The 16,739-nt window shown below is 44.1% G+C and overlaps 1 protein-coding gene across 1 annotated transcript; it reads left to right on the top strand.

The window, feature by feature from the left end:
* The first annotated feature begins 3,110 nt into the window (after positions 1-3,110).
* Positions 3,111-9,779, top strand: LOC112222281 (neuronal vesicle trafficking-associated protein 1-like). The gene is made up of 5 exons (XM_042303611.1): positions 3,111-3,356; positions 5,427-5,574; positions 6,175-6,294; positions 6,391-6,504; positions 8,221-9,779. The coding sequence occupies exons 2-5, from the start codon at positions 5,446-5,448 to the stop codon at positions 8,467-8,469; spliced, it is 612 nt and encodes a 203-aa protein (XP_042159545.1). The 5' UTR covers positions 3,111-3,356; positions 5,427-5,445; the 3' UTR covers positions 8,470-9,779.
* Positions 9,780-16,739: the final 6,960 nt, after the last annotated feature.

Raw genomic sequence — 16,739 nt, 5'->3', positions numbered from 1 at the left:
CCTGACTTCCGCTTGTAGTTGAGAGAAACAGTCGCCGGTAAAAAGCCTAATCCTATAAACCTGGTCCCTGTACTAGACAGTATGTACTGATGCCAGCCAAGTCATCATGCTGTGTCCGTGATTAAACCGAGTCATGTTGAAGGCCTATCTATAGTCAGGTGGCAGGTGAATCGGACACACACAGATCTGAGACCAGTAATAAACCGGCTCATACAAGGCATAACATTTGTTTGACCTTATCATCATGATCTATTGAATAGTTCATCACCATGTTATGCCTTATTTCTAACCAAGTTGATGAACATACAGAACTGAGCTGAAGCGTGGCTCTATTGACTGCCACTGTGCTGCCATCTGTTGGTAACCAGGATAATAACACTGTGAATTGTGCATAGAGAGTCTGTAGATAAATTCGAGAGTTAATCATGTTTCATGGTCATTTCAATGCAGTCAAATCGGGAGATGAATTGAGATTCCAGTGCAAGATTAGAAAGGGGCTTTTTAATTGCCATTTTTGCAGTGTGATTTCTATTCCCATGCTGAAGAGAAGTGAATTTACATGAAAATACAGCAACAGTGTTTCCAAGACTTGGTTGGCAAATAACAAACATCAGGAAAGCTCTTAGAGTTCATAAAACAGACCGCATTCACAGAAGTGCATTTTCACCTAGCATGTTCAAATTGCTTAGTGAGCCATACACCTTGTAATAATGGTACGCTATACTAGGTACAGTAACTGGTGCAGTTCTGTAATAGTATTAAACGGATTCGTCACTAGGTGGCAGTGTTGTTATTAATTTCGCATTAAACAGTGATTTCGGGCCATTCGGATACCACAACCAAGAAGAAAGCCAGGCAGGTCGGTCACCCGTGATACAAGTCAGTACTCAACACCTATCCATCAGAAAGCATGACTTGATTCAACATAAACACTGCATGTCTAAGAATGCTAAATACGTTACACAAATAAAATCCTTTCCACATCCTTATGTGACGTGACCGTTGAATAATCACTAACACTAATCACTTAACAGGTAACACTAATCCGGTTACATTTTTGAATGTATTAGAAAAACGATATAACCGGATATACACAAGCTTACGGAGTCCTCGGCCATTTTATGTTGTATCACTTTTATAAACACTTCATTAATGCATATGTTATTCTGATGGATTAATCTCACATCTAATAGATTCGTCATGTGCCTTATTGCAATGCTAAAGACATGATGTATTCTATTGATACAATGTAAACCTCCATAGAATGTATAGAATTCACCACTCCACTTCGATGGTATATTTTCCCACCAGTACTTCACTGATGACACTCTCCGTCTGTACTTCATGTGTAGTTCTTAACGCAGAACACCCTTCTATACACACACACACACTGAATCTCATTCACTCTCGTGTTCTCTCTCACACACACACACACTGAATCTCATTCACTCTCGCGTTCTCTCTCACACAAACACACACGCACTCTCCCCTCTCCCTTCTAACTCTAAAGACCATAACCTAATTGATTCTCATTTTCATTATGTTCTCCCAGGGTCTCTCTCTCTCTCCATCTCCCAGCGAACAACAAAACCAGAGGAGACAGAACAGAACAGTCTGCCTCTCACACTGTGAGGATGACACGACCCTCCCCCTAAAGAGGAAGAAATAGAGGGTCTGCTTTGAAGTCCCACCCCCGCAAAGCAAAGGTCAAAATAATAAATGTAGGTCCAATTGAAGGGTATGCAGGGGGGGGGACAAAAGGCTCCAAAAGGGGGGCGAATGGTATATTTTGGTCGGGCAGTCCCTCACAGTCCCTCACAGTGTACTAAAGGCATGATGAATTCATAGAATCAGGCATAACCAAAGACGGAGTAGCAGGGGTCCTCGGGGAGAGAATAGGATTTTTTAACCGGGCAGACAGGCCTGGCTCCTGCATCCTACTCTTTTTGTAGGCCATCAGTCTTTCTTTCGTCCCCTCTTTCTTTCTTTCTTTCTCTCGCTCTCTGTCTGTTTCTCCTTTGCTCGCTTAACCTCTCAGAGACACTCTCTCTCACACACACACACACACACACACACACACACACACAAATTTTCTCTCTCACACACACATAAAACTCACACTATTTCTGATACACACACTCATTCTCCCTCACTCTCTCTCTTACACACAAACACAACAGACACTCTCTCTCTCACACACACACACACGCACTCTGGTACACACATATTCTCTCTCACTCTATCTTACAAACACACACGCAGCAGATACTCTCTCTCACACGCACAAACACACAACAGACACTCTTTCACACACACACACATATTCTCTCTCTAATACACACACATTCTCGCTCACTCTCTCTCTTACATACACACACATACACACGCGCGCGCACACACACACACACACACACACACACACACACACACACACACACACACACACACACACACACACAGCGTGTTTTCACTTTTTCACTTGTTTGGCTTCTGCATCACCTCTTCACCTCTATTGAAAGGCATAATTAGAGGCACTGATGAATCACAGAGCCATCCCATAGACAGGCCCCATCAGCTGCAGCAGCTGCTGCATGTCACAGTGTGGCCATTGTGGTTCACAACAAGTCACTTTCATTTATGTCAGACTTTGAGGAACTAGGGACTGTCATTTAAATATGAGCAAGTTTTGTGCAGGTAGTGTTTGGTTGGATTAAAAAAGCATATTCATTTACATTTTCATTAAAACAATTTTGTCAATGGTTGAACTGTTGAATGATACAGATTAATGGTTTTATTTCATCTGTAGGCCTAGTAATTGGTTTTCAACAAATAATGCATGACAAATCTATATGAATATCACAAACTGATTTATGGTATACCACACCAATTCTGTCTCAAAGTCAATATATACAATCATTTGTAGTTATTAAATGTACACAGAACATTTTGTGGAATTCAATATAGTAGGCTAATACATTTCTTTCCCAGGTGAGAAGTAAATAAACTTCGTCAACATGTGTAAAACTGTTGATCTGACTGCGTGTGGCATACAGTAGGCATATAGAAAAGGCTATGTGGGGACACTACTGCCTGACCTTTACAGTAACATATCAGAGTTCACGTGTAAAATATGCAGTCCCTTTGCTTTGTTATTCCCAACATCTCCCAGACACATTTAATATGAGGCGCATCATCGAGGCTCCAATTTCCTCTGGAGGATGCAACCAGTACCGAATTACATGCGCAATCCTGCCGTGAATCAGACATCACCACGGTAACCGAACGGTATTCACCATTCTCTGCTTTACCCGTAAACATCCGCGACGCAACCCTACCGATCGTCATCCTCGTACGCAGTAAGTCATTTTTTCTCCCTTTGTTATAGCCTATGTGGAATGTATTGTCATCGTTTGTGTGGGCAATTTTATTGATCAGGCTTTATGTCTGCTTGCGCTTACGTGAATAAACCCGTAGCCTACGGTATCCTATAGTCTACATTGCAAATGACATGATTCGATTGTCACAAACAACAACAAAAAATTGCCTGATGTGAAAACAGCATTGGTTGCTTATGTCTTTGTGTCTATTTGAGTATCAATAATGGCTGTATATTTCAAGCATATTGATACGGTTGAGAGCCCCCTCGATATTAATCCAATGCGCGAACGGTCTAAACAATTTCAAAGATGACATTGTCCTTTCCGACAATTATATCGGTGTTCAAATGAGCTTTCATAACGAATTCTTGAATGTCAATTTTTTTCTTGAATTCTTGAATGTCAATCCATTGCCCTTGTAGCCTATGCAAAGAGCATCTCGAGCAGTCTGTGCCATGACATGAGGTTAAAGGTTATGTATGGTGCTTACCGAAACGTATGTTACCACATGACGTGTGATGTGACATGAGTTTCAGCAGTCATTGTTCATGCCATTTCTCTGTCTGGTTTGTTTTCGGGATGTTTGCTAACTGGCCGTTAGCTGTGCTGATCAGTAGAATCTCTGTTGCAGCAAACACGCTCTTTTCAATGCAGCAAGTTGAGATCAGATGCCTGATTAGTGAACCATGAAGAAAAAAGTTAACAGGCCTAGATACTAATAGTTTATAGAATCATTCTTATTTTTTTTGTAAGACTATGTTTTATGTTGTGTTATGTGGTTCTAGCATTTATAAAGCATTAATACACATCACCTCCTTATTGTACTTCCCAATCAAAATATTCAGAGAATATTGACCAAAAATATGAATAGAAAAGATTAAGGAAACTATACTGTTTTTATGGTTATAATGCCATCCACATTCATCCAAACCTTGTTTCATTCCTTCGCTGATGGGGGAACAGATTTGACAGCTGGCTCTCAGCTCTTTCTGCATTGATATAGCATCAAACAGTCATCTGAATCACCATGGCACCCACACCTCCCTCCTACAGTAGCCTGCAATCTACAGTCTGAAGATGGTGGGCTTTAGTTTTGTAGAGACAACCACATTAGCCATTATAGCCACCCACTCACTCCACAGTGCAACAATAGCTAGGCTAATGTAACCTTGAGGAAGTGTGTGTGTGTGTGTGTGTGTGTGTGTGTGTGTGTGTGTGTGTGTGTGTGTGTGTGTGTGTGTTTGTGTGTATGTTTTCATGCTCGTCTGTGTTCCTGCCTATACCGGTCTGTATGATTGAACCTGCGAGGAACTGATCTTTGCCCCCTTGTTAGCATCATCATTATGAGTCATTCTCACAGCGGTACAGGATGGCGAGCTACGGAGAAGGTGGTGCTGCATTTCACACGGCGTCAACGAGCTCAGTGGCTTCTCACCTTGTGTTCCACATTCAGATGGTGCTCTGATCGAGGTAGAGGGGGAACAGCACAGTTCGACCAACACACACATAGGATATGAAACAAACACACAGCGTGTGTTCCTGTGTGTAGCCCACGCAACGTCTTTACATGACTCACCTTGGAATTACAGCCAGTATGGACATAATAAACTAATAAACATAATAAACGAATGAAAGAGATACTGTAGGCCTACTTGTGGGAATAGACATAATGACGATGACACCTAGTTTGACACAAACCTCCTAGATAGTGCAGGGCGAAGACAGTCAGAGGCATATCATGGCATCCATTTAAATACAGTTCTCACCATCATCATCACCACCACCATCGTTTTAACAGCATCATCAATTTCAGCCACACAAGGAAACAAGGAGCAACGAAGTGGAATAAAACCAAGCCGCATTACCAAGTATCCTACCCTCTACACAGTAAAGCCAAACTGAGTTGCGTTACCCAGCATCTAATCGTTCAGCACTGTTTGTATTGCGATCCAAATCGTCCAGACAGACAGTCATTGAGAAGTAGTTCGAACCCAACAGAGCTGTGTTACCCAGCATCTGATCCTCTGCACTGCTTCTTTCCCCATTCAGATTGGTCAGGCAGGCAGACATGGTGAAGCTGGGCAGTAACCTGGCTGATAAGCTGGATAAAGAACAGTCTTTGGACGATGGCTTTGATAACATCCCCCTCATCACCCCTCTGGAGGTGAACCAGCTGCAACAGCCATACTTAGACAAGGTAACAACGTGAGTGTCTGCGTGCATGTGTGCATGCTCGCGCGTGTGCACGTGTGTGTGTGTGTGTGTGTGTGTGTGTGTGTGTGTGTGTGTGTGTGTGTGCATGCGCGCACCCAGCAATTATTAAACATGTTCAGTACATCCTGTCTGTATATTACATTACACTGCATGTCTAGACACACATCAAGCCTACATCATTTCTGAGCCTGTCATTGGTCCCTGTACTGTGCCTTGACCCAGCCTCCCTGTTATCCTAATGATTCAGAGTGCTGTGGCATCACTCCACACTATCTTAGAGCCTCTTCGAATACATAGTAGATCACACACACACACACACACACACACACACACACACACACACACACACACACACACACACACACACACACACACACACACACACACACACACACACACACACACACACACACACACACACACACACACACACACACACACACACACACACACACACACACACACACACACACACACACACACACACACACCCCTTACAGTTCTATTTAAGGCAGCAGCCCGGTTCCAACCCAGCGATCTGACTCGGAGTGCTCTGCTGTGCTATGCTGCTGTTCATCCTCAGGTAATCGTGAAGACCACAACAGAGTATCAGCTGCAGCAGAAGAAAAAGAAGAAGTTGTACGTCCCAGGAATCAAGAAGCTGAATATAAAACTGTATGACGAGGTATCAGAGAAGGTCAAGGTAAAGTCTTATCTAAGGGCTAGTAGTATGTTTACTGAAGTACTACTGGGAATGGTGATATTCATGGTCGTGTGTGTGTGTGTGTGTGTGTTCCAGCTCACAGGTTTGATCCTCATCACCCTTGGGTTCCTGGCTTGTCTTCTCCTGCTGGTCATGTACAAGGCTCTGTGGTACAATCAACTTACCTGCCCAGAGGGCTTCATTCTCAAGGTAGGCATCACTAACACACACCTTCTATCCGAACAGCTTATGTCCCGATGGTAAGGTAGACTACTGAAAGCATCATCATCATCACATACACACATAAACACACACTGCCTCCTATCCCAGTCAGACAGTCCTCAAGGTTTTTATTTTAATTTAACCTTTATTTAACTAGGCAAGTCAGTTAAGAACAAATTCTTATTTACAATGACGGCCTGCACCGGCCAAACCCGGACAACTCTGGGACAATTGTGCGCCGCCCTATTGTACTCCCAATCACGGGCGGTTGTGATTCAGCCTGGAATCGATCCAGGGTGTCTGTCGTGACGCCTCAAGCACTGAGATGCAGTGCCTTAGACCGCTGCACCACTCGGGGTTACATTCATTAAAACCACAGACAAGAAGCAGAGGTTGTTTCTCTAGCGTTCTCCCACAGAGACCAACAGAGGACTATTATTTAAGTTCTTATAATCGCCTTCACAAACATAATTATCATCCAGTCCCAATGACTTACTAATACACCCTCTCCTATAGTCAATACTTACTGTACACCTCATCTAGTACTCATACTGTATTCTGTTGACAACATATTTTCCCACCAGAGACTTCTAAGGGATTCTCTCCCACTCTTTCTGTCTCTTCACTCTGGGAACATAAACTCATTATCTCCTTAGGACACCTCCCAGGCATCGTGTGCTCAGGCAACGCTCCACGCCTGTTACTCTCTACAAAGGCCCCCTGTCTTTTAAAGAGCGAGAGGCAGGCAAGGCTTTTTGGTCAGGCAGTAGATTGGGACGCCCGTGAATCAGAGAGGGGCCTTTCATTAAGGCCGAGCGTGACTAAACTGTGATTAAAGGCTGAAGACGAGAGGAGGGAGATGGGCGACGGGGCCTTCCCGGCAGAGGCTTTTGATGTAGACGGGTACAGTGTAGCTCGCAGCGTTTTTCCACAGCTAATGTGTTGTTGGAGACATGAAAAGGGGCAGGAAGAAGGAGAGTCAAACGGAGGGTGTCGTGGCGTTGTCTTCCGTCTAGCAGAGCGTAGGCAGCCAGGGTTGTTGTGAGAGGTCATTTCTCACAATACTGATGGAAGGTCAGGTAGTCTGTCAAGAAGCCTTGGATTTCCCTCAGGGGTTTGTTCAGTAGACCGATGCTACTCAATGGAAAAACGCTCTTAAGGAAAACTCACTTGAAGCTTCTCCTGTCAGAGCTTGGCAAATTGGTGGAGTACCTTTCTTTCCCTTCGACAGCTTACGCGTTCATTTATCTAAGGATGGCATCTCAGGTGTCATATCTAATGAGACGAAGCTGGCGCATCTAAGTTTGAATATGAAAAATGATTTCCCTGAAAGAACCTTACTCATGCTCGCCCACGCTGTGGAATAAGACGTTGTATGACTCACTCGTAATAAGTCGTTTCAGTGAAGGGTAAGGTAGTAACATGTGACTTGCCCTCCTCATTTGCCGAGTCCTACCACAACCCATTATGATGACCAGAATCCCTGCTGTCCCTAACCGTAAATAGAGGCAACAGTATCATACGTCATCACTTTGCACACCCTCTTCACTGACGCTTCTGCCTCCCGGCTCCTGTCTCTTACAGGGTCGGGGGTCACTTTCCATTCACTCAATTCAGGAAGTGATTTAAAACTGATATTTTTTCACATCCTGAAGTAAATAATAAAATTGACACCAACCGTCCTGTCTTCTCTTCCCCATGCAGCACAAGCACTGCACCCCAGCAGCGGTCCTGGAGCCCTGGTACGACACAGAGCAGCAACAGCAGGAGGACCCAGGCGTGCCCCCCCGCTCCAGCAGTCTCTACACCGCCCTGGGTCACCTCAACCAGGCCAAGAGGACCGCCGGCGGCGGCATCATCCCCGAGCTGCCCCCGTCACCATGGTTCCCCGTCATCAATGCCCTGAAGCAAGCCGAGAGGGCCAAAGAGGAGGCGAGTCGTTCGAAGGAGTGAGGGATGGAGGGATTTCCAGAGGGAAAGGGTTTAGGAAGGGGGTGATAAAGGTAGAAGGGTATATGGGGTTTCCAAAAGGAAGAGGGGATGGAGATGGGGGGAAAAGTGTTGTTTACTTGGGGGAGTTGACTATGAGGTATTCTGGGTAACGCTCCAAATGTCTGTTTAGGTGTCAGCGAACGTGACTCATTTGCAGTAAAGTTAATCTCTCTATGACGTTATCAGTGAGGACCACCGCCTTGTGTTATGTGCGTGCGTGCCTGTGCGAGTGAGAGAGAGAGAGAGAGAGAGAGAGAGAGAGAGAGAGAGAGAGAGAGAGAGAGAGAGGTGAGAGAGAGAGAGAGAGAGAGAGAGAGAGAGAGGTGAGAGAGAGAGAGAGGTGAGAGATGTCCGTGTGAGAAGCGTTGGAGAACTGAACATAACAACATTCCCTGAAATGCTCACTAGATTGTCTTTATCAGACTAACATGTTTTCAGGTTTTTATTTTATGCTGAACTGAATGTAGAGTATTGTTAGTAATGTGGTCTGACAAGATTTAGCGTTATTACATTTAGATCGAACTAGACATGTTTTTTGTAGATTTTTACATACACAGTTCGGAAATAAAATGTTTTGTTCTATTCAGGAAGCACAGAGCCCACATTAATTTAGAAACATGATTGTAAAAAACATATTTATCATGCCTTTTTTTCTCAATAGATTTTCCAGCAGCTGTGAACAATTTGTGTATGAGCATTTTGGTACAATTGGGTACGAGGAACCTGAATATTTTCAGGTGGAAGATAACCAAATGGATTGATGTCATTTCAATTCAGATGATTTCGAATGTAGTAGACTAGCAGGTGTACGAGTTGGATTCCTGTCTCGTAATATTTTAACATAACATTAACTACCTAGAGTATCCGTCCGTATCTTTGTGTTTCCTAGTATTTATTTAAAGACCTATTTATTATAAGCTTACTTTATTCTTTAAGCTATTTATTTGATTTCTTTTTTTGGGGGGTGAAAAGCTTGAAGGATTACATTTTTTAATGATTTATTATTAATTATTATTATTTATTTAAATTATTTATTTGGGGATTTTTAAAATAGAGGATAAAATGCAATGCGATTCATATCAAGTTTGCATTAATCCTAATTCATCATAATAACTGGCAGTATTTTCACCATGGATCAGATTGTGATACTGCCATTGTGTCACCATTCACCACCCAGCGTTAATAAACCTTGTTCTGTTCTGAGTGCCAAACGTTTATGTCAGACCCATCTGCTCTGATGTCATCAATAAAGTGTTAATCATAATCTGGGACTTGTTGAATTGGCTGTTTTACTGCTTGCATGTACATTCAATGCACAATAGCAACGCTAGATTTTTTACGATCCAGTTTCAATATCTATTTACCTGGTATTTCCAAATTGTTTCTATTAAGTTTTTTTTTTTAAATGTAAGAAGAAAACCAAGTAAAAGTACACCAAAAGGAGTCCGTTATTTTCACTGTTGATTATTCAGAGATGAGTGGCATGCACAGAATGCTAAACATGACTTGCTTCTTTTCTTCAAACCTCAGCTTAGCTATTCGGAACTGAGCCATATCCTCCTCTCTCTCTCTCTGTCTCTCTTTCTCTCTCTCTATCTATCTCTGTCTCTCTTTCTGTGTCTCTCTCTATCTCGCTCTCTCTTTCTGTGTCTCTCTATCTCGCTCTCTCTTTCTGTCTCTCTCTCTATCTCGCTCTCTCTTTCTGTCTCTCTCTCTATCTCGCTCTCTCTTTCTGTCTCTCTCTCTCTATCTCACTCTCTCTTTCTGTCTCTCTCTCTCATCTCTCTTTCTCTCTCTATCTCATCTCACTCTCTGTGTCTCTTTCTCTGTCTCTCTCTCTATCTGTCTCTCTCTATCTCACTCTCTTTCTGTCTCTCTCTCTATCTCACTCTCTCTTTCTCTGTCTCTCTCTCTTTCTGTGTCTCTCTCTATCTCACTCTTTCTGTGTCTTCTATCTCTCTCTCTCTGTCTCTCTCTCTATCTCACTCTCTCTTTCTGTGTCTCTCTCTCTATCTCGCTCTCTCTTTCTGTCTCTCTCTCTCTCTGGCTCTCTCTTTCTGTCTCTGTCTCTCTCTCTCTCTCACTCTCTCTTTCTGTCTCTCTCTCTATCTCACTCTCTCTTTCTGTCTCTCTCTCTATCTCACTCTCTCTTTCTGTCTCTCTCTCTCTCTATCTCACTCTCTCTTTCTGTGTCTCTCTCTATCTCGCTCTCTCTTTCTGTCTCTCTCTCTCTCGCTCTCTCTTTCTGTCTCTCTATCTCGCTCTCTCTTTCTGTCTCTCTCTCTCTATCTCACTCTCTCTATCTATCTCTGTCTCTCTTTCTGTCTCTATCTCGCTCTCTCTTTCTGTCTCTCTCTCTCATGCTATCTCTCTCTGTCTCTCTCTCTCCTGCTCGTTCTCTCTGTCTATCTCTCTCTCTCTCTCTCTCTCTCTCTTGTTCTCTCTCTCTCTCGCTTTCTCTCTCTCTCTTTCTCCTATTTCTGTCAGGGACTCTGCTGTGAGGCTGTCTGCATCTCATTTACACTCACATATTTTCACACCATCGCATTAAGCCCGGAGACGTGTGTGGATTTATGTGTGTTTTGTGTGTGTGTGCATGCTTGTGTGCACGTCTGTGTGTGTGTGTATGGGCAGGCTCATGTGTATGTGTGTGCATGTGCGCATGTGTGTGTTTGTGGATGCCTATGTGTACATGCACCTACTGCATGTGTGTGTGTGTGTGTGCCCAGCCACGCTTATTAATGAAATTGACATTACGCCCAGTTTAGACTATGATGGGAGTTTTTTTCTCTCCCCCTCCGCATGCAGTTGCTGAGTGACAAACTTTGTCCGCTTGGCCTAGGGCATGGAACTACATAAAGTGTTAAAAAGTATTTATTAGGCCATTTCCAGACCCCATGCTTAGTCAAAGCATAGCATCTCATGCCAAGAAGGCTTGGATTTGGGGCCGGGGGGAAATCAAATAAAATCTGCTGGGTAGTCACGTAAAGGCCTCCAGTCTCGTTTCCCTCGCTTTACAACATCAACAGATCTCCACAGTAAAATAGCAGGTTGGCTTTTAATTTGTTCTGACTGTTTGGAGGCTCCGCATTCCCCAGTAGATTGCGAGGAGTCACTGCCAAAAGTCATTTAGGCTCATTTAGTGTATAACGTTCGCCATAATCAAATTCCTCTGGGGTTTTTCTGATGTCACAAATAACAAGAGGAGAATGTGAGAGAGAGGGCGACTTGGAGTGATGTAACTGTAATGTTCTCTCTCTCTTTCTTTTCATTGTTCTGTTTCATTTTTTGTTTGTCTAGGTGATTACTCTCTCTCTCAGCGGCTGATAAGTAGGGAGGTGTAATTAAAGTATGTAAATAAAAAAGTATGAAAAAAGTGAGAAAATTGGAGAGAGGTAGAAGAGAAGAAAGACAGAGACCGAACAAGGATAAGAAAGGAGGGAGAGAGAGAGATATAAGAAAATAAGAGAGAGACAGTGGACAGGAGAGAGGAGAGAGACAGAAGAGATATAAGAAAATAAGAGAGAGACAGTGGACAGGAGAGAGGAGAGAGACAGTGGACAGGAGGGGAGAGAGAGACAGTGGAAATGAGAGGGGAGAGAGACAGTGGAAAGGAGAGGGGAGAGAGACAGTGGACAAGAGAGAGGAGAGAGGACAGTGGACAGGGAGAGGGGAGAGACACAGTGGAAAGGGGGAGAGGGAAAGAGAGACAGTGGAAAGGAGAGGGGAGAGAGACAGTGGAAAGGAGAGGGGAGAGAGACAGTGGAAAGGAGAGGGAGAGAGACAGTGGAAAGGAGAGGGAGAGAGACAGTGGAAAGGAGAGGGGAGAGAGACAGTGGAAAGGAGAGGGAGAGTGGAAAGAGAGAGGAGTGGAAAGGAGAGGGGAGTGGAAAGAGACAGTGGAAATGAGGGAGAGGACAGTGGAAAGGAGAGGGAGAAAGACCGTGGAAAGGAGAGGGGAGAGAGACCGTGGAAAGGAGAGGGGAGAGAGACCGTGGAAAGGAGAGGGGAGAGAGACAGTGGAAAGGAGAGGGAGAGAGACAGTGGAAAGGAGAGGGAGAGAGACAGTGGAAAGGAGAGGGGAGAGAGACAGTGGAAAGGGGAGGGGAGAGAGACAGGGGACAGGAGAGGGGAGAAAGACAGTGGACAGGAGAGGGGAGAAAGACAGTGGACAGGAGAGGGGAGAGAGACAGTGGAAAGGAGAGGGGAGAGAGACAGTGGAAAGGAGAGGGGAGAGAGACAGTGGACAGGAGAGGGGAGAGAGACAGTGGAAAGGAGAGGGGAGAGAGACAGGGGACAGGAGAGGAGAGACGGTGGACAGGAGAGTAGAGAGAGACAGTGGACAGGAGAGGAGAGAGACAGTGGACAGGAGAGGAGAGAGACAGTGGACAGGAGAGGGAAAGAAAGAGACAAACAGAAAAATACCAAAACGAGGGAGAAGAGACAATAGGAAACAGAGAGGGAAAAGACAGTAGGGAGGAGAGGAAGGAGAGACCGAGGTAGGATGGGTGGAATGGAGGGAGGAGAGCAGAAGAGAGGCAACTCAGTCTGGGGGGGGGTCGCCCTGTGTCTGTATGTGTTGTTGTGTGTCACAGTGGGTTCCCTCTACACTGGCGCCAGATGGGAATGTCTCCTTAACCAGAGTCAGTGCAACGACACATCCTCCACACACACACACACACACACACACACACACACACACACACACACACCTCCCCATACCGACCTGGCTTTGATGATAGAAACACTATACATGCAGCATGATCACTGTGGCTTGGTCTTCTATGGCGGTATCAAGGGGACTTTATCATAACTTATCACAGTGGTTTATTTCCACAGTAATATTATTGAGTTGAAGAGCAATGAGATAAAGAGAAAATAAAGAGGGTACAATGACATGCTGAGGAGGAGCAAACTTTTGTAATTAGGGATCTGAAATGAGTTAGGGCCTACGGGTCCTGGTCCACAGCAGTGCACTATATAGGGGATAGGGTGCCATTTCATTCAGACATAGATTTAGTGTTACAGTGGGAGTTTAGGAGGTATATTGCCCCCTAGGGGTTGTATCCGGGGGTTGCGGAGAGGAATTCACTCATGCAGAGTTCTGGTTGTCACTAGTTACCACAGCCACAAATTATATATTATATACTATATTTTAAAAACTCATGAAGTCAAAAACGAGCTTTTTGGACTTCATTTAAGGTTGGGGTTAGGCATGAGGTTAGCAATGTTGTTAGGGTTAAGGTCAGGGTTAGGTTTAAAATAAGATTTTAAGAAGAGAAAGGGTTGAAATAGGCGGGGTTTAGCTATTTGTGGTTGTGGTAACTAGAGATGACCCAGAGCTCTCTCGCTGCATTCTCTTCCCTGATACATTCAATTTGACCCATAGTGACAGACAGGGTTCTCGGTACCCCTGCATTTCAATCACAGACATTTTTTTGATGATGAAATTTGATTTAACTCGTTGTGATATACGGTACATTTGAAAGTGCCTTGAAGTCATTGGCCATGTCCCAATACCGATACTCGCAGTTTTTTGGGTATGCGAAAATAGAACGTTTTATAGTATGTGAAATTTGGAAAATTGAGTATGCTTTAAAACGCCAGGATGTCATACTAATTTCGGCTTTTCATCTATTAGAATTCGCTGCATGCTATTGAGGAAGAGAATTTGTGTTTGTGTTTGACAGCAGCTGATAATCATCTGATAATGAGATAAGGCTGCTGTCTCAAACTTAAAGAATGGCGGGAAATGACGCATTCATTTGACGCTCAGTATAGCTGAGTCTGGTATGGTGACACGTGTTCCTTACTGAGCACATTTTCACTAAACAGTAGGTTCTAAATAGTATGTAGCACAATAAGTATGTCATTTTTGTAAGTAGTAGGACAGATTTCAGACATGGCCAGAGACTTTGTGTGTTGTTTTAACATCTCCCCCTTTTTTTACCTGGTTGTTTAGTCAGTGGCTACAATGAGAGAGAACATTTCAGTCCTCTAACTCGCAGTCAGATCAACAAGATGGCTGCCCTTTAAAATGACTCAACAGCCATGAAATTACTCATTAGTCTGTTACCCTGCCGTGAGATACCCTAATGCCACGACGTCTAGCGTGTAAGCAATTATCTAGACCTACGGAGAGGTAGTTCGATAGGCCCAAAGCTGCGGCCCATACATGGCATCAAAGACAACAACAACAAAAAGCATTTGGCTTTTGTTCCGTTCCGTTTTGGAGTAGAAATATTAGCATTAGTCATAGACCAAATCATTTTACGACATCCTGTGATTAGACTTTGGACTAATAGGCTAATGAGACAAATGGAGGTTGAATGGAGAGGAGTTGGTTCCTATTACCAATATGGCATCTCAGGGAGAAGCTGAGACACACACACACTCTTTCTTTCTCTCATACACATACACACAGGCTGGTTTGATTTAGGCTCTGTGGTCTCCACCCGCTCGGTGAAGCCACAGACTCTCTCTCTCAGACGAAAAAGAGAGAAAGAGAGAGAGAGAGGGAGCGAGAGAGAGAGAGAGAGAGACAGAGAGAGATAGAGAGAGAGAAAGAGCAGAATGAACCCCCAGTTAGGTCAGCCTGACCATGGGCTGCCTGCCTGCGTCTGCAAAGCATCAAGCGCAAACCATCCAAATTGGCTTTAATCTGTGTTTTGCTTTGCCCATTATCAGCCCGCGGAGCTGCATGGCAAATGAGAATGAATGGGGCTTCAATGGGGTTTGGATAGTTTGGTTGAGGGGAAGGTCATGACATGATTCATGTTGATCTATTGATTCCCTGACCTGGGAAAGCTTTAGCGGTAATACGGGATAAATGACCGACTTACATCCCCGCAGACCTTTTACTAGTCGGTGAACAATAAAAGTGGGATGCAGCAGAAATGAAGACTATTATCAACCCTCCTCAGGTGAAGACAACCTCCACTGTAACAGATTATTCATGAACATATCTAATATTATATATGGAGCTCGGTAGGCTTTAAGAGATCCATAACCTCAAACAGAGCAACTGAATTGAATATACTGTGGCTCCGCAGGCTTTGTATATATATATATCATCAAACATATGTAATATTTATTGTTAGACTATATCATCAAACTCAGCAAGCAAATATAACATAGCTTGATAGGCTATCGAGAACTATGGCATCAAGCAAACCCATCATATTTAATTTAATGGAGCTCTATAGGACCTCTGGAACTACCCAATCAAACACAGCAAACATATTTAATTTAGCAGGACAGCTCTAGGCTATAGATAAACAGAACAAACCATTTCAATGTAGCCCTGTAGACAGACAACGTCAACCACAGCAACCATATTTCATAGACGAAGAGCTATGTTACATATCTACCACATCAAACAGGGCTTATTTAATGGGGCTCTCTAGTCTATCTAGATCTTTGACATCAAACCCCAGGTTTATGTTCAGGCTTTAAGTAGGCTTACTATCCACATTAAAACAAGCTGTCTGATCTGATCTGTATAAACAAACACGGTCTCCAGTCAGGCAATACAATACTATTTACCCTTAATGAAAGTCATCTCTGAGGACCCCCGAGGACTTCGGAGGGGTCCTAAGGCTCTTTGAGTCGGCAGAGCACCCCTCCGTGAGCGGCGGGCCTTGCCCGGTAAGTCCCTGCTGCCAGACAGCCAGACAGACACCGTGGCGTGGGACCCCAGGAGGGGGCCATGGAGGGGCCACGGAGGGGCCCGGCACTGCGTGTTTACCTGGCAAAGGCAAAGAACCCTACCGGGATTAGGTTAGAACTGACGAGAAGAAGCTATGGCGCAGCGGTAGCATTGAATAGCTCAGGACTCAGGAGTGCAAAGTCTGTGCCTTTTGCTTATTGGGGGAAAGTCAAATTTCACTGCTTGCCTTCCTCATCTATTCCATGGATGATGCTCACAGTAGATTGTAAGGAATTCTCCCATCATTTAGTGAAGTTGATGAAAATATCACTATGGATTTGGATTGGTATTCCCAGGTTTCTGGTTTTGGTTATAAGATCATGCGCTGGAATGCTGGAGTCGATTCTTAGAGTAACGACAGCCGTAAAATGTATAGTATCACATCAAATAAAAATCCTATAGATATTTATGGGTGTATCTGACGCTGGAAGCTATGGCAATAGAGGGGTGGTCATAAGAATTGCGCAGACCCCACGCACACCAACACACGCAAAATAAAGGACTGATTGTCCAATAGTGGCCT

This window comes from Oncorhynchus tshawytscha, linkage group LG02 (assembly GCF_018296145.1).
Source record: "Oncorhynchus tshawytscha isolate Ot180627B linkage group LG02, Otsh_v2.0, whole genome shotgun sequence".
Taxonomy (NCBI): Eukaryota; Metazoa; Chordata; class Actinopteri; order Salmoniformes; family Salmonidae; genus Oncorhynchus; species Oncorhynchus tshawytscha.
The sequence above is the reverse complement of the archived record's forward strand: the minus strand, read 5'-3'. Positions and strand labels throughout refer to the sequence as shown.